Below are 25,063 nucleotides of genomic sequence, written 5' to 3'. Positions count from 1 at the left end.
TAGCTAGGTTCCTAAATAGCTGCTGAATTTGATGAACACGATGAGGCTTGGTCGACGTTTGGCACATGTCGTATTATGAAGATGATCTGTAAGGGGAAATGTCGATGAAATTAAACGTCAACGTAACGATAACAAAACATCGGCATCATGTCAACGACGTGGCACAGCCGGCAAATTAAAATAAAAACTAAAAACTAAAATGAAATTAACGAGGGAATTTTTCACGCGTAAAGCAATTATTTAAGCAGGCCTCTGAATGTGGTCACGTGGTCCAGTTCGAACCGAATCGAGCTGCTGCGTCGTGAATGGACCGGTCCGAAAGCCAAATGGGCTGCCGGGCCCGCCGCCTACAACGACATCCCGGTGGGGCCCAGGCTTTTCTTCTGCATGGGCTTGGTGTGTTCGGATGTGACGTTTGACGCGACACTATAAAAATCCACTTCTTTATCTTTATTTACAATAAATAATATTCCGTGCTATAAAATAATATTATATATATATATATTAATATTAAATTTACTAATGTATTTATTGCCTTACAGTTGCCGTAACACGAGATCATAAATAAAGCTTGATTGTAACATTTTTAAATATTAAAGGGTGGGTATGAAAAAATAGCAAGTTCCATGTACGAACAAACCAGAAACCATTCCCAGTTACTTGTCGGACAACACTTCTTTGATTTCTTACTTGTTGTTGGTGGCATTGATTCTTTAGGAGTGAGAGTTCCCCGATCGGATGGAGCACATCGGGATCTTGGATTGATGCAGAGCATCATTGATTACCACATCTAGGGAGAAAGATTTTGTTTCGCTGCCATGCTTGCGTTATTGCTGCTGATTGGGTAGATCTTAGAGTCTTCTGGCTGGGTAGGGTCGGTCATTCGAAGATAGTGCGATCTCTTTCCTCCTTTGTCAGATTCTTGGAGGAGGGCTTCATGGCGTCGGAAAGAGCATTCTTTTGAATGATGGATGCAAGCTTGCAAGAATTGGAGCGGTTTGTTTCGAGGGGGGAGCAACTTGACTTGAGGAGTCTCTTGTAGATTGCCTTGTTGTGCGATAAATCGATTGTTTTTGGTTGAGTTTCTGGTGGCGATGAGTGCCTGAGGTTGCTGCGGCGATGGGAAGCCGACCCGAGACGGTGGTTTGGTTCAGGAGAGATTTGAGGATCGAGGACAATCCGGCCTTGGCGGCCGCCGCCAGGGACGGCTGCGTCCTCCCTGTCTTCATTTGGTGTCCGGGCGAGGAGGGCCAGTTCTACCCTGGTCGAGTCTCTAGATGGTGGCTGAAGCAGTCGGTCATGCACCTTGAACAGTCGTTGAGGTCCCTTGGCGCTTCTCTCGTGTTCATCAGAGCTGAGAGCACTCTTGCTGCTCTTTTGCAGTGCATTGATGCAATTGGGGCTACTAGATTGGTTTATAACCATCTTTATGGTAAGCTGTCTTAACTTGCTTTGAGTGGTTTTCCTGAGTAATAGGTGTTAAATTCATTTAGCTTCACGAACATTTTCTGTTCACTAGATGAGCACATCAACAACTAGAAGATCACAAGATCTATTGATTGTTCACTCCATATGGTTTTCTGTTAGAAAACTGTGTCCTGTTTAGTGATTGAATGACAACTTTTTAAGCGGGAGGTGAGCTTCACAAACATCTTCGCGCTACAAGTTGGACTCACGAACAAATTTATTGAAGAAAAAAAAGTAAAAATTTGATAAACATAATAAATTCATACTGTCATTATACCTGACATCAGCAAGCTCCTCCTTGTCCTGTCCTTATCACTATTTGCTAGAAAATGATGCTTGTGTTTACTGAACAAGATGTTTTTGAATAGGATCTTGCAACTTTAGCTCTCAAGTATCCTGTGAAAATTAATTATTCCAAGTTAAATTAGTTTTCAATCATGTTCTCCGTTGTTTATGTTTTAACAACTATTGCCATCAGGGACAAGTAGTACATATCATTTAGGTAATATTTCAAGCGTGGATACAATTTGGTCCCTGCACATCTTTATATCAATCGACTTCAATCATTGTCCTGGTTCTAATGGATTTGCAGTTTATGTCTACAATAATTCACCCCAACAAGGATCATGTGTTTTAGACCTTATAATAACCCGAACAATAATCAGTACAGTCTACATCAGTCGGCCTCTTAATTCTTATCCAAAATTAGAAGACTTTAAATATTATTGAAAGTTTAACATGGCAATATGTTTAGAAACTTAACTTGTTGTGGCATTGCATTCTCTAAGAATCATGTTCAGAACATTCAAGGATTTGAATAGCAAGTCATTTCTAAGCATCTTGGACTAGCATACATATATTTTTGTATTCAATAGTCAATGAATGTTTATTTTATTTTGTTTATTTTATTTTGTCTTATCTGAATGTAGTTGTTAATTTTCCATCACCTTTTTCAATTAATCTTCCAATTCTATTTAGATCCTATTTCCGTTGTCCGTGATCATAAAATAAAAAGCCAGCTAGTGAGCCTTGGAATCACTGTTCAAAGTTTTAATGGAGATCTCTTATATGAACCATGGGAAGTCTATGATGAGAGTGGGCATGCGTTTACCACCTTTGATGCATTCTGGGAGAAGTGCATGAGCATGCCAGTTGAGCTAACTTTGCCTCTTCCTCCGTGGAAATTGGTTCCACCTCCAGGTGCTTTGATCTAACACTTGAGCTTGAGTCATATCTAAACTTTTGTTTGCTTTATTGTGATTATCGCTATAAAATATTCATTTTTCTAATTTATTCTTTCTTATTTTAGTCCAAATGTCCAATAGAGCACCTATTGGTGCGTAAGGAAGTAAGTTAGTTGCAGAACATTTTGTTCCTTGCAAAGCAGTTGGAGGTAGTGCAAGTGTCTATTACCAATGGTTCTTCCATATACCTGAAACTTGTGAAACATCCATAAGAGAACTATATATTCGATCAATAAGATATCTCCATCAACACCTGGGAAATTATGTTTTGGAATAGGCTTCATTTGTTTCATTGAAATTTCTCTGTTTCTTGTGTTTGGCAAAAATGCTTTACTTAATGAACAAAGGTTGCTGGTCAAACTGAAAAATAATTGAATATAAGCTTGTGAAAATGAATTCCTTGACAGTCATTTTCTTAGCCAAGTAGCAGCATTCCTTGACGGTCCTTGACAGTGTATATGGGCCAAACATTCCTTTGGTTAGGAGCCTTGAAGCCGATGTCATGTCTTGCCAGCTCAGAACAAAACCACTTCAGCAAATGCCACATGACCACACTTTGGCTTGCGTTTGAGTCTCAATTGAATGTGCAGGTCCTGAGTCTGTCCAGGATAATAGTAAATTGGAATCATGTGTTTGCATACTAGATCAAACAAAAAAACCTCACATGGAAATAAATTTAAATACTGGGAAAGTTGGTATGAAATACAAGTGCTAAAGCATCCTTCTATTATGATGGTGGAGTTTATCATCAATATATTTAATTTGAAATTGAATTCAAATTGTTCATGAACATTTGTCGTTATTAAGCTATGGTTCTCAGTACCTACTAAAGTCAAACATTCAGATTCATCTTTATTCTTGAGCTTGCCCTCCCAGTTGGAGTAACTCAGGTTTTTTTAAACAAAATAATTACTCAGTGTCAGAAGCTTTTCTTCTATTCAGAAACACTAATGGTTCTATCTAGAGAGATTACAAGTTACAATGCTTGCCTGACAATTGCAAGAGTGTTACATATTTATCTAAGGAAAGTATTTGAATATTTTTATCAACTCCTGCAAAATTAATGCTTTAAAGATTGTTACTTTTAAATTTTAGATAAGAGGAACAAGATGTGCACATATGTAGTGCTAGATTCAATTTAAGTACCATTTCCTGCCACTTATGAAGCTTCATGATGTTTAGAAACAAGAATTGATCTTTATTTTATATTACTGCATTTCATCTCATTTGTTCTGATGTATCAGGCATGGAAAGGGTTCAGGGCTGTTCAATCGAGGAGCTAGCGCTTGAAAATGCAACTGAAAAATTAAGTAATGCTTTATTAAGCAGGGGCTGGTCTCCTGGCTGGAGCAATGCAGATAAGGTGTTAAGTGAATTTATCAATGGACATCTTGTAGATTATTCTGAAAACAGAATGAAGGTAGAAGACACCACCACTTCGATGTTATCACCGTACATCCATTTTGGCGAACTTAGTGTTAGAAAAATTTATCAAAATGTGAGAATCAAGCAACTACAGTGGGCAAAAGACAGGGACTGTAAAAAAGAAGAAAGTGCGAAGATGTTCTTGCGATCAATTGGTCTAAGAGAGTATTCACGTTATCTTTGTTTTAACTTCCCGTTCACACATGAGCGATCACTACTGGGTAATCTTAAGCACTATCCTTGGCGTGTTGATGAAGGTCAGTTTAAGTCTTGGAGACAGGGAAGAACTGGTTATCCCTTGGTGGATGCAGGAATGAGAGAACTTTGGGCAACTGGCTGGCTGCACAACAAAACAAGAGTGATCGTGGCAAGTTTCCTTGTGAAAATTTTGCAACTTCCATGGACTTGGGGAATGAAATATTTTTGGGACACATTGCTAGATGCTGATCTTGAAAGTGATATCCTTGGTTGGCAGTATGTATCAGGTAGCTTACCTGATGGGCATGAGCTCAAACGCATGGACAATCCTGAGGTATGAACCACCTGATGATTTGCTATAAAGAACTCTTATGATTACCATAAAAGGGGGAAAACACGATTTGCTATTGCTAACTGATTTTTGATTTTTCTAAGAACACTATCCACCATAATGTCATATTTTCCTTGCTAAAAGAAATTCATGTCCCTTTTGAAATTGTTGGTAGTCTTCATTTATCATTCTAATTACGCATTGTGGTCTTTACTGCTCTAACTCTACTACCCATTAACTAAATTATAGTTATACTGAGATAGTTATAAAGGGGCATCCCAAAACATAATTCTGTACTGATTACAGACTACCTGTGTTCTTGATGTTTGATAAGTTATTGGTACTTTCATTTTCATTTATATTGCATTGTCTTCTCATGATAATTAATGATTCCTTTATATATGCGGGTAATGATCTCTTATGGGTCTCCCTTCCTGTGAAAACCAGCTCTCACATATTCTTATCGTCGTTAGTAAAACATTTCTTAGACCAACTTTCTTTTCAATTTGGAATCAGGTTCAAGGTCAGAAGTACGATCCAGATGGTGAATACATAAGGAATTGGATTCCAGAGCTCGCTAGAGTGCCGACTGAATGGATCCATCATCCATGGGATGCTCCCATGACTGTGCTGAAATCAGCTGGAATTGAGCTAGGATCGAACTATCCAAGGCCAATTGTAGACATCGATACAGCTATGGAACGACTCAATGATGCTGTGGACAGGATGTGGGAGTGTGATAGGGCTGTGAAAGTCGCACATTCAATCAATTCAGATGAAGTGGTGGCTGATAATTTGATCAGTATGAATAGCTTGGACATCCCAAAAGTCATCGTAAAGAAAGATGTATCTTGTGATTATTCATCCCTTGACCAGAGAGTGCCTTCCTTCCACAACATGAAGGATATCTCAGTAAAGAAGGGGGTGAACCTGCTAGATGGAGAAAGATCCAACCCTATTGCCTTGTGTTCTCAAGTTGATACTGCCAAGTCAAAGGATGCCGACCTGATCTCGACCGCTGAATCCTCATCTGCAAGGAAAAGAAGCATCAGTGAGAGTCATTTTTTCGTTCCAACCCATTTCGGCACTCCAATGGGATATCCTCTACAAGAACATGATTCAGTAGACCAACACCATTCAGAGAAATCCAACTCTGATTATCCAGCATATCAAATTGCAGATGAAAAGGTAGTTGCTAATACACTTTTCAGTTTTGCAGAAGACACAAATTGATTTGTTGTAAAAAAATAATGAAATGAATTAAATCATATATATATATAACAGATCACAAATCCATGTTTATATTGAAATTTACATTTTGATTGATTTACAATATGCTTTTTTGTTTGTTTCATATCCATAAGCTTCTGATGTGTAGATGATGTTGCTGATGCAGGAGGAGCACCGTGATGCTGAAAGCAGTTTCCATGGCTTGAGACCATGCAAGAGACTTCCTTAGCAACAACAACAAGTGGTATCATGGTCATTCAACTGTTTACATTAACAATCTTAATTTTTTTTTTTAAATTCTACTTGTATAATTGCACATCAGAAATAATTTTCAAATCTTAGAAAATCGAAACAGTTTTAATCTGTACTTCCTCGGTCGTTTGAAATAAATGTTCAGGAGGTTAGTCGTACATCAATTTATTACATTATCATTTCCACTTATTATTCTTGTATATATAATTATGAATATTTGATTCAATTTATTACAGTTTTTTTATATGATAATAAATTACATTTTTATAAAAGAAGAAAATACAATAAATTTTATATTTATATGATAATTTTGATTGATTTTGTTTGGTCGATTTTCCACAATTCTCAGATTATTACTAATAGATTTCACAAAATTTGCAGGATCTAGTTATCAAAAGTTTTATCATACTAAATAAATACGAAGCAATCGAAACAAGAACATATTTTCGATTAAAAAAGAAAATAAAAACAAGAAATAACTTGCTCCTGATTTCATTGAACACAATTACACACTTTTTTTTTTCTTTAATTGATAATCTCACGCTTAACGTTTTTTTAGCAGATGGGAATTGGAGCGCCATTCCACTCCTTCAAGCATTCAAGCAGAGGATCGATGATCAGCCCGGCGTTGATGGCTGCGAACACCTTCTCGAACTCCTCCCCCGGCGACCGCACCTTCTCGCCGGTCAGGTAAGCCGCCCCCAGCTGCTCCCTCACCAACCGATACAGTGGGTACGACCTGCACTCCTTGATCCGGATGCTGATGGCTGGGTTGCCGCTCTCCAAGGCGGCGCGCGCCGCTTCCACCTCCTTCGGCAACACCGCCTTGAGCTCCTCCTCGAAAGCCGCGACTTTGTGGAAGATGGACGCGGCGGCGTCCTTCTCCTTGTCGCCGTGGCCGAGGGCGTGCTCCACCAGTACCATCCGCAGCTTGGGCATCAGCACGTAGGCGGAGCTGCAGGGGTCGTCGGCGTAGCTCAGCACGTGCTCCCGGTCGACCACGGTGAGGAGGTCCTTCTCGCAGAAACGCGCGGGGTGGAGCTCTCCGTTGGCGCCAGTGGTGAGTACGCGCTTGCCGACGAGGCTCACCGCCGCCTTCACCGCGTGCTTTAGGTTCTCCTCCAGGTGTCGCAGGTCGATGGCTTGGCAGAGGGCCACCAAGTAGGTCGCCGACATGAGCTTGAGGATGTCGACGGCCTCAGCCGTCTTCCTCGCGGAGATCAGCCCCAGCGAGTTCACGTCCTGGTTATGCTGCTCCGCACTCTGAACGTGGTTGGTCACCGGATTGCCCAGAAATTGGAGCTCGGAGCAATAGGCGGCCATCGCGATTTCTGCCCCCTTGAAACCGTAGTCAAGGCTAAGGTTCCGTCCGCCGGAGAGATTAGAGGGCAATCCGTTGTTGTAAAAGTCGTTGACGAGTTCGGAGAATTGGGCGAACATGAGCTTGCCGATTGCGGCGATCGCGAGACGAGTGTTGTCCATGGAGACGCCGATGGGTGTGCCCTGAAAGTTGCCGCCGTGGAGGGCCTTGTTCCGGGCGACGTCGATGAGGGGATTATCGTTCACGGAGTTGATCTCGCGTTCGATGGATTTGGTGGCGAAGCGGAGGACTTCTATTTGAGGGCCAAGCCACTGCGGCGACGTTCGGAGCGCGTAGCGATCCTGCTTCGGCTTCTGCAGCGGATCCTGATCGTGGAGCTTCTTGGCGTGCTTGATGTAGGCGCTTCCGTCGAGGACGTGCTCCATGATGGCGGCCGCCTCGATCTGCCCCGGGTGGTGCTTGAGCTTGTGGGTGAGGTGGTCGGTGAACTCCGGCTTGCCCTGCATCACCTCGGCGAAGACGGCGGAGAGGACCTCGGCGAGGAGGGCGAGGATATTGGCGTCGTAGAGGACGAGGGAAGCGAGGCCGGAACCGACGGCGGTGCCGTTGACAAGCGCGAGCCCTTCCTTTGGCTGCAGCTCGAAGAAGCCGTCAGGGATGCCGGCGCGGCGGAAGGCCTCGGCCGCGTCGATGGACTCGCCGTCGGGGGCTAGCGCCTTGGCGTTGGGCCGCCCGGTGAGAAGGCCTGCAATGTAGGAGAGTGGGACGAGGTCGCCGGAAGCTGTGATGGTGCCGCGCAGGGGGAGGCAAGGGGTGACTCCGGAGTTGAGGAGGCTAGCCATGGCCTCCAGGATCTCGAAGCGGATGCCGGAGTAGCCCTGGAGGAGGGTGTTAATGCGGACGAGCATGGCCGCCCGTGCAGCCGGTGACGGCAGCCTGTGCCCGGAATCCTTCTCGGACCCGAATATTCCGGCGTTGAGGAATCTGCACCGACCAAGATGAAGCTTCGCGGTGAGAAACACATGCCAAGGTTTTGTTCATTCTTTCCTTTTTTAGAAAAAAATTGTAAAAAAACTCGATAACTAATAATACGTTATTTCTGCAATTTTATTTTATTTTATTTATTTTTAATCTGACTTAATTGTTGTTGTTTTATTCCCACAGAGTTGGTGAGCAAACGATATCGCAGAGTTAATATTTCAACTAAATTAAATTAAATTAAATTAAATTAAATTAGCAATTGTTTTATTAAAAAAATGATTTCCTCGTGAACTTACATCTCACCCACCAAAAGCAAAAAACAAAAAACAAAAAAACAAAAATTCAAATCAATAGTTGACCAAAGTGCTAACGTGTGAAGCAATGCAGTTGCCAAACTATTTTTCTTTGAAATATCTGTCTGGAAAATTTCATTTCACCCCTTTAATTTCATTTTACGTTTCCCTATTTCCTCTCTATTTTGTTTTGAGAAAAACAAATTCTACCAAAGGGTATAAAAATTAATATTCAAAATAAATGAGAGTTAAAAGAGATTAGAAGTGAGAACAGAGTTACCGTACCTGATGAGCTCCTTCTGCAGGGCGCCGCCCTCCTTGGTTCTCCGGTGAGAGGTGGCGCCGAATCCGGTGGTGACGCCGTAGCTGTCGGTTCCCTTGGCCATGCTGTCGAGTACCCACTGGTTGCTGGCGCGCACCCCTTCGCGCGCCGCCTCCGACAGCTCCACCCGCATCTCCCTCGCCCTGGCCGCTACCGCCGCCACCTGCGCCACCTTCAGCGTGGCGCCCTCCAACCTCACTAGCGGCCGCCGGAACTCCTCCACCATCCGCTTCACCTCGTCGACGTGGCTCCCCGAAAGCGCGTCCGCGGCGGCGCCCCAGTTCAGGGGGTCGCCGCCGCTCTTGATGCAGAGCCCATCCCCGTGCCCGTTGTTAACGGTGACTCCGGCACCGTTTGCGTGCGCGCCGTTGACGACCTCCATCGATTGAAAGAAGAGAGAGGAAAAGGGACGATGAATAATAATAAGCAGTGGAAAACAGAGCTGCAGGGCTTTCTCTTTTCCTGGAGGAGAAGGAAGCAGGGGAAGGCTTTAAATAGCGAGAAGGTATGGAGTTGGGTTGGTGGAACAGGGGAGGTGAGTTGGTTTGTTGGCATTGGATTTCAGCCGTCAGATTAGATTCACTGATCTACGGTTACGAAGTAGCTTCCACTCCATGGGTGGGTGAAAGGAAATGGACATAATTTTATTTTATTATTTATTATTTTTATTAAAAAAAAGAGAGAGGAAAAATTAATCATTTGAAATGGACACCATTTCTTTCTTTCTTTTCCGAAATTATTGTAAAAATTGACAGAGAAATTGTAGGAGCTTGACCATTTTCCTTCATCGATTGCCATGTTAATGCTTTATTTTCCCCCAATTGAACATGTTAAAACTAATGGTTTTTATATCTAACATGAAAAATCATTTAATTAAAATATTCAAAGTCGGCATTTATTATTATTATTATTATTATTATCATAAAAGGATCCATGTAGTTGCATCTTGTAGTCTTCCATTTGAGCAAGTTAATTATTATTTTGAATGAATTGGTAAAAATAAGAAATGGGTGGAGCATGGTTGAACAATCCACAATGGTCAATTTCCTTACCTACCATCTCCTTCTCGTTGGGTAGGTAAGAAATAGCTGCCAAATATTTTAGATATTACAGGGGTTTTATAGAAAAATATCAACCGTGTATATATATATATATATCATTGTACTATATAATTTATTATATTATTATTTATATTTAAATAAATTTTATTAAAATATTTATTAATTATCTAAGTATATATTAGTAATATCTTAAATGTATCTTTTAAAATTTTTTAAACTTCGTTATAATAATTTCAAATCCAAAGGTAAATTATAATTACAATATACCATTTAAACGTTTAGAATTTGTTTCGTTTCACCTTTGAGAAGGTGATTTTTGGGTAATTTTTAATTTTTAAAAGAAGACAAAAAGAGTGAATTGAATGAGTTTGGAAATACTAAAATTATAATTATATTTTTTCCTTGTAAAATAAATTAACATTTTTAACGCTAATAAAAAATATATGAACACAATTATTATTTTTATTTCTTTTAACTTTTTATCGAGAATAGTTCACTACTAAAATTATGATAATTCAGAAGAAGAAAAATCAAGAGGTAAATTACGATAATTTTTTGACATCTAACAGACAATTTGAGAAAAATGAAGAAAATCAAATTTGCATAAATCACACACTGAATGAATTGCAATATTTCAGAAATAAAGTAGTTTTTCACGTGTGACGCGATGCTTATGTCACGCATGATCTAAATAAACCAGTCAACCCCGAGCTGTTTGACTCTTTTTTTTTCCAATAAAATGATTAATAAAATTCCTATGAATTGCCGGCTAAATAATTATCGTTCTTATAATTTCATGCGTGCATGCATCAGTTGGTCAATCCACCTAATCGTTGATGTTGAAAACAAGTTCTAATTAATGTTGATGTCAAACTGTCATCGATGGAGTAGTTGACGGCCTGCCATGATTGAATTGATCATTATAGGATAGATTAGATTTCTTAAAGTGAAAGGGTTGAATTTCAACGAAGTTAAGACAATATCCTCTTCTGTAATGGTTAACTGTAACTTTCCGATTTACTTCCTTACAGATGATCATAGTATCAATCGTATAAGACCGTTAGATGACAGATTCTACCTTTTTAATTGAAGGAGTAGTTGATGATCTTATTTTGAGAACTAGATGATTCATCAGCTAATTTTATTAATTATAACTTAATTAGAAAATGGAAATCTAATATTTTATAAAAACATAATATAATAGGAGCAATTGAATTGACTATTGAATATTTAAAAAAAATTGAACAAGTCTAATGCATTTTCCTTGGGTGAGGTTAGGGTTAGGTAGGGGATGCTCTTCACCAACCACACCACCCAACCGATCATTCGTTAATAATAAATATCTAAAGTGTTATTATGAAAATTAAAATGATTGGTAGGGCTCGGTCTCACCCTAAATTAGAAAAAATATAATAAATGAAAATTAATATGAATAAATGGAGAATGGAAGATGACAATGTGGCGCACACTGATTCACATGTCCCACCAACCACCCTACGAGTCCTTGAGTGGAATGGTCACTACCACATCACTACTTCCTACATGGACAAACTCAATTCCACAAATTTCCCTATTTGATACTCAAACATCAAGTTTAATTAACTTTTAACCCTGATTTTTTTACCACAAATAGCTTAATTATATTGCCTTCCAAGTGGTATCTCATTATCATCATATATACTAGGTGTTAGTCAAAGATGAGGATTGGGACATTAGTATTTTTTAAAAAATATATATTTTGTGCTTGTTTTGAATCTGATAAATCAAAATATTAGTTATGGATAATTTATTGGGGATCCTAATTTTATTTATTTATTGGTTGGACATGGAAGTTTGAGGCTACGAAAAGTGGCCAAAGCAAATCGAGCAAGGCAAAGGGGGAGTCACACATTGCTTGTTCTTCTTAACCATTAACATTTTGGGTGAGAATGACCATTCCACCTATAGAAGCACTTGGATGGTTACGGAGGAGAAAATGAATGGAACACATTGAATTATGGATCATCCATCCAGAAGTTTAAGAAAATACACAATGTTTTTTGTTCCTATCAATTCAAACAAGTTCTAGAATATTTTTATGTAGACTGTAGTCTATGAATTCTTTAAGGACAATATTTAATTTTATTGATTGTTATTATTGCCACAGCTGAAGGAGTTCCAATGGATAGAACAAGAGAGAGAATAAAGTAGATAATGGATCTAACACAGTTTAAATCACACCTAAGCAGCACATAACTTTCTGCCCATGTTTTTTACATTAACAACAATGTTCAGCACATGCCATCACAACTATAACATCAAGCTAGCCATGAAACAAGTTAACAAGTCATAGTCTCATTTGCATTTGAAGCGAAAAAGGTACTCTAACCACAGGCACATATCAAAATCCTCAGTGCGATCTCCACTTCGAATTTGAATCTTCATTTGGGGTTACGTAGCACGATGATGACAGAGTCTCCGCGAAGGAACATCTTGCTGATGAATCTATCCTTGTTGACTGGAAGAGCTTTCTTCTTCCCCTTGCCAGTCTTGGGTATCTGTGATCAGGGTAAAATCCATAAGGAGCCATACATGAAAAGAGATGATGAACTGTATGCATTTGTAAAGTTGCAATACCTCGGTCCACATCTCCCTAACATTTTCGAGGACCATGTTGCAGTGGCGATCAAATGCTCTAACTCGACCAAGTAGTTTCTTGTTGTTCCTGCAATTAATAAGCACCTGTTGCAGAAAAGATTTGTTAGAAACTCAAATGTATGGTTAAGAAAGAGAGGTACATCATATGAACTGTGTATTGCTGCCCACTGAAATTCAGTTATCAAAATGAAGACAAGTACAACTAATAGGAAACTACTAATTCATCCATCCGACTTCAGTAAGCCATGTAAAGAAGCCTGTCTCACAGAGTTAATGTGTGAGGCTAAAAATGACAGAATTATATTCTCTCTACCAAAGATTGATACCTATAAACGATGTAAAAGCATGATACAGATATGCATCTAGTAAAATGGTAAAAATCCCTCTGGCACCGCTATTGTGTTAACTATATCCACACACATACTTTAGCAACTTTCAATACTATATTATGTGTAAGCTTCAAAATACCTGAGTATTATTCTTGACACTCATCATCAGAACAGAGAGGGGTCCTGTATTGAATTCTTCCTCTTCTTTCTTGGCCTGAATATAGTATAATATATTTTTAAAAAATAACGATAAAAAACTGTAGCAATTATATTCAAACAAGGGAAAACTTGATGAGAAACTCTTTTCAATGAATAAAGAATTGAAACGTTTGAAGTTGGAAGCTTACATTAGTTTCATCCTCCATTGAGTTCTGCAAAATGAAGCAGGAGTATTGTTAGTTGGAAACAGTAGAGAAGGATTAGCTACTACATTGCAGCAATATAATAAGAATGAAGAGCATGGATGATCTTCTAACACTAAAAGTTTGTAACAGCAGAAGTAGAAAGCAAAGACAAATCACAAAATTCATAAAAACAAAACGGATGCCACAAAGCACACTTCTCAGGCACTATATATGTTTCTATAAGTGATGGAAAATGATTTGTGGATAATTATGAGGCAAAAGAACTCTTAAAACAATGCCAATTGCCAGCATCCATAGTCTTTTATTCAAAACATAAGCAAATGTAACATCAAGTTTAATTTTCGCTCTTAAATTCAAACATATAAATTATGATCCGAATTTTCAGGAATTATTTATTTTCCAACAGGAATTTGCTCCAAACAAGCTACATGAAAATTGCTTAGATTCCATTTGAGATGTACAGTGATGATAGAGCATCTGCTAACCTCTAGGTGATAGCAAGATAAGCATTTAAGAGTATATATATACTTTTCACAATTGCAAAATTGTTAAGATTTATTGTTCTCGACTTCCTGTAACTATTTTTGCACTAATTTGGCTACCAACATGCCAGTGTGATGCCTAGTTGACAAATTATTCAAATAACAGCAGGCAATAGAACTGGTCCCTCTTATAGAGTCTAGACAGACACCACAATCAATCACAAAAATGACAGAATTAGGCAACAAGATGAAATCATGATTCATTGGAGGTCAATGCATAAAACATAAATAATTACTTCAGTACAGATAAGTGGCTCAATAATTAATACATCGTCCTTGAGATGATGTATTTTTAACTTCATCAGAGGAATTGGATGTAGAGAAGGCCAAAAAAAAAAAAAAAGGCCAATAGTATCAACAGTACTACATTCTTTTACATGTCTGAACATTATCATGTGTTAGACCGAGCTATTTGGGATAACTATATGGTTCTTGTCTCTACGATAAAAACTACTCGAGGCTATATCACAATGCAAACCATGTTAGTCCTTGGGCATCTAAAGAAGATTAAAGTGGCCATTTTCTTGAGCGAAAGATCAAATGACGAAGATGTATCAACCTTCCGAATATCTGGTTAACAGTGCGTAGAGTTAGACAATGAAAACTTGCGAAGTAACTCACTCATATATATGATATGTCAACCAGCTTGACTGAATCGCCTCACTCTGAAAGCTAATTCACAGCACCCTTCATACTCACAAAGTCATTCTACATCCAAAGTTTCAAATTTTCTCACGACATCATGGTTCTCTTGCCATATGTCGATTTTACTGGGTCGAGCATTCCACCCGAAAGCAAACGAAAAACCAATAAAATTGAAATTGGTCAAGTTTTCTTCTTTCAAGACTGAACCAAATAGCATCTGAACGAGAGTAGGACAGCAGATCAAAGTTGCCAAAACTTCGCTAGAAAGTAAAATCGAAGGGGTAGAAAGGATGTAACCTGACAAAGAAGTGGAGCAGGAGGTCAGCTCCGAGGAAGCGCAGGAGGAGGACGACCGCTTAGGGTTTCGACGTTCGTGGAGCAACAGTGCCTGGGTTTGGGTGGGTGGTTCGGCGCAAAGGGATGACTTTTATGTTTCCATCAGTGTTAAACTAGGGTTTTGCGAAATGGACCATGGTCCTAGGGCTATGGGCTTTAAATGGGCTGCCTGTTCGAGTCCAATACATATCTGTAAAAATTTATTTCAGAAAAAATTTTAAAATATTTTTTGAAAATTACTATTAAATTGATTACATTTTACTTTTAATATTTATTAAATTTTAAGTATTTTAAATGCACTAAATCAAGGCCATGCCCGCGGGATGGGTGATCTTGGCGCCAGTCAACCAATATTAACTCTCCATCGGTGATTCAATGCCTTTCATTCTCTCCTATATTTCCGTGCTTTTCTTTATCAGAGAGATCGTAGATGTCTGAAAGTCCGGAGGAAGAGGGAGAGGGAGAGGGAGAGATCGGGGGAGACAAAGAGAATTAAGAGGGAGGAGTGGTAATAGCGACTTGCATTGGTTTGAAGATTGCCGGCAGTTGCTCGTCGTTCTCGGATTTGCGAGGAGGTGTGGCGTTTCCGATTGGTTGTTACGACGACTTCGCCGCTCTTCCTCCCTTCCTTCTTCGAAAGTTGCTTCTTTTTGCGGTAATTCGAATAAGAACAGCGTAGGATCTGTCCTTGTCAATATCAGTTGCCCACTTCCCTTTCCCGTTGGCGGAGAACAACTGTAGCATCTGCAAAAGGTGCAGACCTAAACCGCCTGTAGAAAGAGAGAGAGAGAGAGAGAGAGAGAGAGAGAGAGAGGGGTGGTTTGTCTCGATGGAGGGCGGAGATGATCGGAAGATGGAAGGGTGGCTGCACCTCATCCGGTCGAATCGCCTCGGGCTACAGCACGCCAGGAAGAGGTACTTCGTACTCGAAGATAACGCCCTCAATTGCTACAAGAACGGGCCAACGCCGGACGGAGAGGTACTGGGAATCCAACTTCTTTTGCGTCTCTCGTTTGAGGGAATGAGATAAAGATGGGGCTTTTGCTGTTTTTTTTTCGAAATTAAAAAAGTAAAATGTGGATCTTTCTAGCTCATATTCTTCGTTTCTGAGGTCTAAAATGCTACCTTTTTGATATTTCATTCGATTAGTCGAACCATAAAATCTTCAATTCCAGGTAGGCGTGAGTCTTCTTTCTGATTTCGCTGGGCTTTTGCTAGAATTTTGTTTCGTTGTTGATCGTCCTAATCTATCTTGGTGTCTTGGTCAAATGAAACTCAGTGACTGCGACGACGACCCCCGTTTTGTTTTATCAATATGCTGCCTGACCTATTCTGGAGTTTTGCCTGTTCTTTAGTCTTTCGGTTCTCGCAAAACCTAAACTGTTAAAAGAAACGAATGGTGCTCAGTTGATATTACGGAGTGTTTACCCATTCAACACGACGTTATGCTTTTGGTCAAACACTTGCATGCTTCTTATGTTCTCTAGCAGTTGCAATTTTCTTTTCTACAAACTCTTACGTTTCATGCTATTCTACATGGCTATTTTCTCATTTCTCCTAGCCATTTCTTTTGTGGCATCACTCGTCGCATTTACAGATTGAAGATGCAATCTATTGTTAGAGATTCGAGTGTAAGTTCTACGCATGTATAGAGATAGAATGCTAACAACCAACAATTACTAGGTTAAACTGAAAATTGTAGTCAAATACTACAAAAGCAGACTGCGCCTGTCTTATATCTTGTAGTTTGGCCATTAAATTTTGAAGCTGGAGAGGTTAATTGGAGAATCTCTTCGCACTCCTTGACACATGAAACTCTATAATGATGTTTGGCTATCTGCACAGACTAATTGTTTGACTAGTAAAATTATTCTTCTGATAAAAATAATCTGTGATAGACTTCTCTGCAATGCCATTAATATGCATATGCTGTCTTTAGGATCCCAGACGCAAAGCACTCATTGATTCCTGCACACGCGTAATAGACAATGGGAGAGAGAGCATCCAGAGAAATGTACTTCTGATCTCTGAACCTCTTGTACTCAATTTCCATTTCATCATTCACGAGTTACAGTTTTATCAAGTTTGTTGCTGTGTTGCCACTTTTAATGGCTGTCATCAGGTCTTCTACACTCTTACCATTTATAACACTTCCAAGCCCACTGAACGGCTTAAGGTAATATTCTGTTATAGTGTGGCATACTTCTACTCATATGCCGCTTTTGATTTTTATTCTTTGATGAGCTCAATGAACTATGCAGTTAGGTGCAAGGAGTTCTGAAGAAGCTGCTAAGTGGATCAAATCTTTAATTGGAGTGACCTTCAAGGTTCGTTTCCTTGTATAGAAAATTAAGAATTATTGATAAAGATCAATTACTCTTCATTTAAACATCAGGAAATCTCAAGCAAAGAAGAGGATAATGCCATTTGCTTGAAGCAAAAAATACAATCCATTAGGTAATACATTGCCTCTTTGCATTTTTGTAATTCCGTCATTGCATGACTTCTTCTTACCTATTTTTGACCTAAACAGGTCACTTTCTAGAAACAATGCCAGGTTTATATATATACCTAATTCTTAGCATTGTTTTATCAATATGATTGTAATAACAACCTTTTCAACTTTATGCACCTAATTTTACCTATTATTAGTTTGCCTGAAAATGAGACAAACTTTTTTATTTACGTATAATTAGGTCTCTCTCTCTATTTAAAAACTAGGAGAATATCTTGCTTTTATCTTCTGATTATGCTTTATTTAATTGGTTTCTTGCTGTTTAGACAAATGAAGATAGTTATTCATCTAATGATTCTCCTGGCAATACATAATCTTACACTAGCTAGTTATCAACCTGCAAAGCTGCAGCATCTATCTATTGATATTCAAGCATACTTGGTGCCAAATGTGCACTTAGCAATGCATACTTTGGTTTGATCATTTATTGAAGCATGACGTGTTGTTCTGTTGGTATTGGTTTTGTATTAAAGAAAATTTGGATTTAGTTACACTGTTCTTTATGTGCAGGTCAAGCCATAGGAATGAGAGAAGACGAACACATTCTATAGGTATTGGTGTCCTTTCTTTCTCCTTAATCTCATTTAGCTCAGTTCAACTGCTTTATCTTGAATAACATTTCATTTTGTCTTTTGAAGCATTTCAATAATGAATAATGCCATTTCTTGACCAGGATATTTGTTTTATCTTGAGAATTAGGAAACTATTTCTTAGCTACTAGCTATAACAATTTTTATTTCTTTTTACTTGCTAGACTGGACTGTTTTTTCAACTATGAATGATGATCTAATTGCATCTGATGTAATGGCACCTTCCATGTGGACGATAATTGGCTGTAAAAATGGTAATGACTTGTCTTTTCTTTAGTTTTCTACTAAAAGAATCTAGAAAATAATACTTCTTTAACATGTAGGTTTGCGATTGTTCAAAGAAGCCAAAGATGTCAATTTGCCTATCATGGTATCTTTTTTGACTTCATTAAAAAATATTATGAGTTCTTAGTAAACTAAAGAATGTGCTTCCCTCAGGATGGGGATGATCATCCAGCAGTAATGGCAGTCGGTGTTGTTGATGCTTCTTCTGAGGAAATTTTCAATACAGTAATGTCTCTGGGACAGTCTAGATCAGAGTAAGTGGGTTCCTACTCGTCCAGAGCAACTTCTTGAAATGCACCTTTTGAATTTTCAAAGACATTGCCATCTCTTGCAGATGGGATTTTTGTTTGTTGGACGGTGAAGTTGTAGAACATGTGGATGGTCACACTGATATCATTCATAAGAAGTTGCGCGGAGATTGGTTATCATGGTCAGATCTAGTTTGATCATCTCTAAAGATTGTCTTGTATGATACTCTTAAATTACAAGCTGCTTGATCGTGTTGGATCAATTTTTCAGGGGAATGAAAAGAAGGGACTTACTGTTGGAGCGTTACTGGAGGAGGGAGGATGATGGAACATATGGTAATATTTAGCTCAGCGGGTCTGGAAATTGTGTTGAACATATTGCTTATGAGTTAATAATTTGTTTCATTGTAAACAGTTGTACTCTATCACTCAGTCGTCCACCAACGATGTCCACCAGAAAAAGGCTACATCCGTGCCTGGCTTAAAAGTAATGTACGCTGGACATTAAGAAATCATTTTTTTCTGAATATTTTGTGGTAATTCGTCACTAGCTTGCTGCTTGATTTTAAGATTTGTTCTTCTTTTGGCCTTCTGTAGGTGGAGGCTATGAAATATCTCCAGTGAGTCAAGGTAAGCAGTCAGTTGTAAAGCATATGCTTGCAATTGACTGGAAAATTTGGAGATCGAGTTTGTTTACATCTTCTGCTACGGGTATAACAGTGAAAATGTCAGGGAGGGTTGCAGGTATCATTATATCATGAGAAGTCAAATTGTTCTAATTCAATGATACATCATGAGATTAAGAAAATTGATGATCATGTACTGAGCAGCTCTCCGAGAATTCTTCCGAGCAAAGAATGGTAATTGCGGTTTAGACTTTGCATCAGATTATCTCAACGGAGAGATTGTGACACCACGGATGGAAAAGGAGCAAATCAAGCTAGAAATGCATTCAACAAATGATAACATCAGGATCCAAAACTTTGCAGGATCTTCTCCCAGATATACAGGTGGTGGTCCTGGTGGATCATTAGATCCAATGAATGATGCAGCAGATGAATTCTTCGATGTTCTCGCTGAATCAGACTATGATCTAACAGAAACACTCTGGCCTTGTGATGAAGCGCTGCAATCCCAGGTGAAAAATTCTAGATTCACCACATTCATTTTGTTTTGATGATTGGATTTTTTTTCCGTGTCTTTGTTAGGCCTTGTTCATAATATTCTTCATAAGTTTGGTTAAGATCTCATTCTGATCTTGTGGTTTAAAGTATACAAATTTAAGACACTGCTCGTGCCACATTATCCTGAGTGCACATTCAATTTCCTTAACTGACATGCCCTTTGCGAACACATTCCATCTCCCAGCTTCATGCCAACATGAAAGATATGTTACTGAGGTGATGCAGTTCCAAACTTTAGCGAGCTGATCTAGATAACCATACGGTAAAGTGACTGGAATCCTAGCTCCAAGATTTGAGCTGGTAGCTTGGTTGAGGCAGATTTTTCCAATGGAACTAATTTCAGGTTTGAGTAAACCTCAATGTCTCTCTAGTGTGCCCATGTAAGTCTATTTATCCATCCAAAAGATGGTGTCGCACATAAGGTTCGATAATGTCTTTGAAAAAAAACCATGTGGTGAAAGTGCCAAGGCCATCAAATGATTTCAGCTGTTGGGTTGGTCTCAGCTGGAGAGGCAAATTTCTGAATTTTATGTGCAGTTTTCAGAAAATAAGATAAAGTCTCTGAAAATTGAAAAGAAAAAATAAACATTTATCACCTCTGTCACCTCTAATAAATTCAAATGTATTAAAGAAAATTCAATTTTAACTGTGTTAAAGAAAATTCAATTTTAAATGACTTATCTTTTGCTTGTTTTTTTTTCTTGCTGCACCAGTTAGAGCAAGATCCACAAGCAAGTAGTCTATGCACTGCACAAGTTTTTGTGCAGAAATTGCATGATATTGCAGGTCAGTTCATCAATCACTATGTTATCATCAAACTTTTATATTACTAAGTGGCTTAACATTTGTCTTCTTTGTGTTTTATAGTTAAATGTTTTCTTCTTATTTTGCAGTTGAAAAGAAAGGTTATGCTGAATCAGAAGAGATCTCTACAAGAGATTGCAAGTCATGTAGCTATGGAGCCACACTTCCCAAAGATACAAACTGCAGCATGCCTTGTAGTTGGGCAATGGCAGATCCTTCAACATTCTTAATTCGTGGTGCATCTTACTTAATTGACCAGCAAAAGGTATCAGACTTAGTGACTAATTGTCTCGATAACAAATGAGTAAACTTGCACAATTATTAAATAATTGCCAGAATACAAGTCATAATCACAAATTTGTATTAGCTGGTATCTGGTAGGAATTATTCATAGGCATTTCTGATTCTATCTGCCTTCCTAACCAGGACAGAGTTGTATATTAGGGATGCAACATATCTAGTTCAGTATCGATCGGCATTGTTTCATAAACACATGTTTATATGCTAGTGTTTTACTCATCAAGTTACCAGGACCATGCAGCTTTATTTATCAAGTGAACTCTATGGCAGGTGAAAGCCAGTGCTACCTTGATGCAGATGGTGGGTGCCGATTGGCTGAAATCTGATAAGCGGGAGGATGATCTTGGCGGGCGAACTGGGGGAATTGTTCAGGTTACTCTAGAGCTCAGCTAGTAAAAAATTTGCAGTTCTCTTTTTTTTTTTCTTTCTTTCTCTCACTAAAACAAAATCTTGGATATTGCAGAAATATGCAGCACAAGGTAGCAGCGAGTTTTTCTTTATTGTGAACATACAGGTATATCTAACTAAGTTCAGACTGTCCATCTTAATCATTTTGCTACAAAAAAAGAAACTTTAATTCCATTGCAAGATTCCTGATGATATCATATGAAATAGGTCCCAGGTGCAACTACATACAGTCTAGGTTTGTATTATATGATGGATGCTCCACTAGAAAGTGTTCCTCTCTTAGAAAGTTTCGTCAAAGGTGATGATGCCTATAGGAATTCAAGGTTTAAACTCATTCCATATATATCCAAGGTATGTGCATAAACCCAAAATAATTACTGTATACCATATGTTCCCCCCTCTTTTAGTATGTTTTTTATCCATCATGCTGCAGGGTTCTTGGATTGTGAAGCAAAGTGTCGGTAAGAAAGCTTGTCTTGTTGGCCAAGCACTCGAAATCAATTATTTCCGAGGCAGCAACTACATCGAGGTAAGACTTATGGCAGGAGAAGAAAACCTGCAACTTTATTTTTTGCTCAGGGTAAAAACTACCATAGACAATAATAAAAAGGAGTTGCTTGTTCACAAAGTCAACTATAGAATGATATCTATCTTCATTGTTCTATAACTACATGCAATGCAATCGATCTCTTGGATATTCAAAAGTAAAATGGAGCATTTGCAGAAACATGTTCTGGATGATAAACTTGATACATAATACATGTATGACTGTTACACCTACAGCTTGCGATCGATGTGGGTTCTTCAGCAGTTGCTAGGGGAGTGGTCAGTCTCGTTCTTGGTTATTTGAACAGCCTGGTGATAGAAATGGCATTCCTGATTCAGGTACATATATATACATCCTCATCAACAATAGCAAATAACAAAATAGTTTCGACTGATTCAAGAGTTTTGCAGGGCAATACACAAGAAGAGCTTCCAGAGTCCCTTCTGGGAACATGCAGATTGAATCATCTCGATGCCTCCAAAGCCTATTCCGTAAGTGCTTATTCTTTACATCCATTGTTAAGTTGATCAAGCATTTACACTTTTCCTCAGAATTTGGGCACGTGGTTTGTTCTTTGATGTAGGAACTTGCAAGTAGTGAAGGAGGTTGACAGTCACTCACATTTACCTCCCATACAGCAAAATGTATGCTTTACCAAGCTTTCCTTCTTTTGCAACTTGTAAGAACATAATATTTTATTTATTATTTTGTATATTCCTAGTGATATAAATCACTAATTAACATGAGTATAGTCTCAAGTCAACTAATGATTAAATTAAAACTGGAGGGGAAAAAAGGTAGTCTCAAGCCATTAATGCATACCCAACTATATGATCTAGTCTTTAACTCCATCAAACACATTACTCATACAACATTGACTTTCTTTTGTTAAAGTGGTGTTTGTCGGAGCAACTTTTTTTTTTTCTTTTACTTTTTTTTTAAAAACAAAAAACATAAAAACTAAATAGATTAATAAATGGTGGTGGACACCTAAGCTAGTGGTGTTTGTCGTAGGGAGCACAAACATGTGCCTAAAGTGTGATGTTGTTCTTGGTATGATCGAGTTAGTGTATCCTCGACCCCACCCAACCCCCTCAAAAAAAAAGAAGAAAAGAAAAAGGTAAAATATATCTTCTACAGTTGGTATGTATGAATCCATGCCAACCATTGAAAGACCAGTCTACCTGTTTGTCACACATCAACATTAATTCCAACACAAAAGTAAATAAAAGTGATCGATCATCCAATTTTATAATCTACTTTCTCTCTCTCTCTCTTTTTATTTTTTGATTTTTTTTATTTTCACAAGTCAAATCTCAACTATATGATATTCATTTTTGTAGAAGTGCATGTGTGAACCAAACTTGAATAAAGGCTACTGTCTAATCAGCTGACCATATTGATTTTAACTTCTTTTTTTTTTTTAAAGTTAAGTAATATTTTAAATCAATAAAAATTATCATTGATTTCTTATTTATAATTATCTAGAGTATTTGGTTGCAATAGCTATTCCATTCCACTGACCAAACACCATGAATGAATTAAAGCTCTTATATAATTTCCTTTAGATTCCTTGTATTTCACTTTATATTTAAAAAATAATGTGATTGAAAGTGTTAAAATTTAATGAAAATGGCGGGTCCCCGAATTAAGTTTCACATCGAATTTTATGGATGATTCCATTAATTTTAAATGAAACTAATTAGGACAGGTTAACTACTCCCATTGCTTAAGCTTATAGCTAGTACTACAACAATATGGTTGGCTTTGAGCTTCTTAATTTATCACGGGCCATATGATGTTAATAGCTTGCCTTATTACATATTAATGTACTTCTTTAAATTCGGACGGATGCGGGGGTAAATAAGGATCTACGTGGTGAGTCTTTAACTTGGTCAATATAGACTCCATAGGGCATATCAATTGCTGAACTGATTCGACTAGTCTAGTTGTCGAGCTCCTCCACATGAAGGACGACTGACCAGTCTTCCTCATGAAGGCCAACTCACCAGTCTTCCCATAAAGGTCAACTCATCAGTCTTCTCATGAAGGCCGACTGACCAATCTTCTCATGAAGATTGATTCATCAATCTTTCCGATGAAGGTCGACTCACTAGTCTTCCCATGAAAATTGATTTAATAGTCTTCCCGTAAAGATTGACTCACCAATCTTCCCCATGAAAGCTGATTCACTAGCCTTCTTGATGAAGGCCGACTAATTAGTCTTCCTTATGAATGCCAACTCATCAGTCTTCCCTACAAAGGCCAACTCATCAGTCTTCTCGACGAAGGCGGACTCCCCAATCTTTCTCATAAGGGTTAACTCCCCAATCAGCTTAGCCTTGCCGAATTAACACTCTTGCCGAGTTAGCTCTGTTTCACCGACTCGACGCCCCTCGACTTAGCATATCAAATCCTCCAGCCCAACCACCTGCTCAATAGCAACATGAGTAACACGTGGGTTGACATAGTACGTGGAACAATATGATAACATAACATACGATTAATACAACATAGTCTTTTACAGTGTAAGACATCAATAATTGAACCTTCCTCTATAGTGATGGGACACTTTGTCTACCGCGGATATAATATCCTACTACTATTACACTATATAAAAAGAGTTCACTTTCGTGGGCCAACGTATACGCACACGTACACTTACATCTATATACACTCATTTACTGTTCTTTTTCTTAACCTCCTCCTCTGAGCGGTAATTTAACTTAGACGTTGGAGTGGCTGAGCCAGGACACTCTGACCTCCATTTTAATTCTCTTTCTTTCTTAAGTTTCATAGGCTCTCTAGTCAATTTAGCCATCCTTTGGTCTTCAGTGACTTCGTCATCATAGAAGCCAGCTATCTGGTGGCTCATCTCGTAACGATCTCAAACAGGAACACGGACCATCTTGTGAATCGATCAATTTAAAATGGAATTGATATAATCGGTCGAATATAGTCTTTGCAAGTGATTGCTCGCTCTTGTATGTTTAAGTTAAACACTTGTGTTGTTGGTTAATATTCACCATAGTCCTAAAATATTGTGAGACAAAATATCATTAGACATCCATTTGATTGGTGCGACATAGTGAACAATTAGTTATGCTATCCATTTCATGGAAGCTTTAATTTGTCGTTGTGGTTTAACTTTAAAAGTTCAATTTCGACATGGTTAGGCATCATGATGTTGTTTAACTTAACCT

At 38.5% G+C, this 25,063-nt stretch overlaps 4 protein-coding genes across 6 annotated transcripts; 2 read left to right on the top strand and 2 right to left on the bottom strand.

Moving 5' to 3' along the window:
• Nucleotides 1–650: 650 nt before the first annotated feature.
• On the top strand, nt 651–6,262 carry LOC141829196 (cryptochrome-1-like). 3 transcript variants are annotated; one of them, XM_074716612.1, is made up of 5 exons: nt 651–1,432; nt 2,446–2,667; nt 3,956–4,668; nt 5,182–5,853; nt 6,044–6,262. In XM_074716612.1, exons 1-5 carry the CDS (start codon nt 1,120–1,122, stop codon nt 6,122–6,124), a joined length of 2,001 nt encoding a protein of 666 aa, XP_074572713.1. In that variant the 5' UTR covers nt 651–1,119; the 3' UTR covers nt 6,125–6,262. The 3 variants fall into 3 exon arrangements, with proteins under 3 accessions (XP_074572713.1, XP_074572714.1, XP_074572715.1); XM_074716613.1 differs by having other exon boundaries at nt 652–1,432; nt 6,062–6,262; XM_074716614.1 differs by having other exon boundaries at nt 652–1,432; nt 6,030–6,104.
• Nucleotides 6,263–6,578: 316 nt separating this feature from the next.
• On the bottom strand, nt 6,579–9,517 carry LOC141829195 (phenylalanine ammonia-lyase 2-like). The gene is made up of 2 exons (XM_074716611.1): nt 9,028–9,517; nt 6,579–8,452 (listed from the first exon to the last, which is right to left on the bottom strand). The coding sequence occupies exons 1-2, from the start codon at nt 9,444–9,446 to the stop codon at nt 6,703–6,705; spliced, it is 2,169 nt and encodes a 722-aa protein (XP_074572712.1). The 5' UTR covers nt 9,447–9,517; the 3' UTR covers nt 6,579–6,702.
• Nucleotides 9,518–12,333: 2,816 nt separating this feature from the next.
• On the bottom strand, nt 12,334–15,050 carry LOC141829471 (uncharacterized). The gene is made up of 5 exons (XM_074716949.1): nt 14,941–15,050; nt 13,439–13,462; nt 13,231–13,305; nt 12,742–12,846; nt 12,334–12,662 (listed from the first exon to the last, which is right to left on the bottom strand). Exons 2-5 carry the CDS (start codon nt 13,454–13,456, stop codon nt 12,546–12,548), a joined length of 315 nt encoding a protein of 104 aa, XP_074573050.1. The 5' UTR covers nt 13,457–13,462; nt 14,941–15,050; the 3' UTR covers nt 12,334–12,545.
• Nucleotides 15,051–15,808: 758 nt separating this feature from the next.
• On the top strand, nt 15,809–22,519 carry LOC141830156 (protein ENHANCED DISEASE RESISTANCE 2-like). The gene is made up of 23 exons (XM_074717641.1): nt 15,809–15,958; nt 16,919–16,993; nt 17,102–17,155; nt 17,241–17,306; nt 17,375–17,436; nt 18,005–18,045; nt 18,249–18,338; nt 18,408–18,454; nt 18,523–18,623; nt 18,704–18,799; nt 18,889–18,953; nt 19,033–19,104; nt 19,215–19,361; nt 19,448–19,755; nt 20,515–20,587; nt 20,695–20,870; nt 21,176–21,277; nt 21,369–21,419; nt 21,521–21,664; nt 21,747–21,842; nt 22,097–22,198; nt 22,271–22,351; nt 22,444–22,519. Exons 1-23 carry the CDS (start codon nt 15,809–15,811, stop codon nt 22,468–22,470), a joined length of 2,226 nt encoding a protein of 741 aa, XP_074573742.1. The 3' UTR covers nt 22,471–22,519.
• Nucleotides 22,520–25,063: the final 2,544 nt, after the last annotated feature.

This window comes from Curcuma longa, chromosome 5 (genome assembly GCF_044706935.1).
Source record: "Curcuma longa cultivar G26 ecotype Majalengka, Jawa Barat chromosome 5, ITB_CL_G26_1.1, whole genome shotgun sequence".
In the NCBI taxonomy this organism is placed as follows: domain Eukaryota; kingdom Viridiplantae; phylum Streptophyta; class Magnoliopsida; order Zingiberales; family Zingiberaceae; genus Curcuma; species Curcuma longa.
This window is presented reverse-complemented; position numbering and strand designations above follow the sequence as displayed.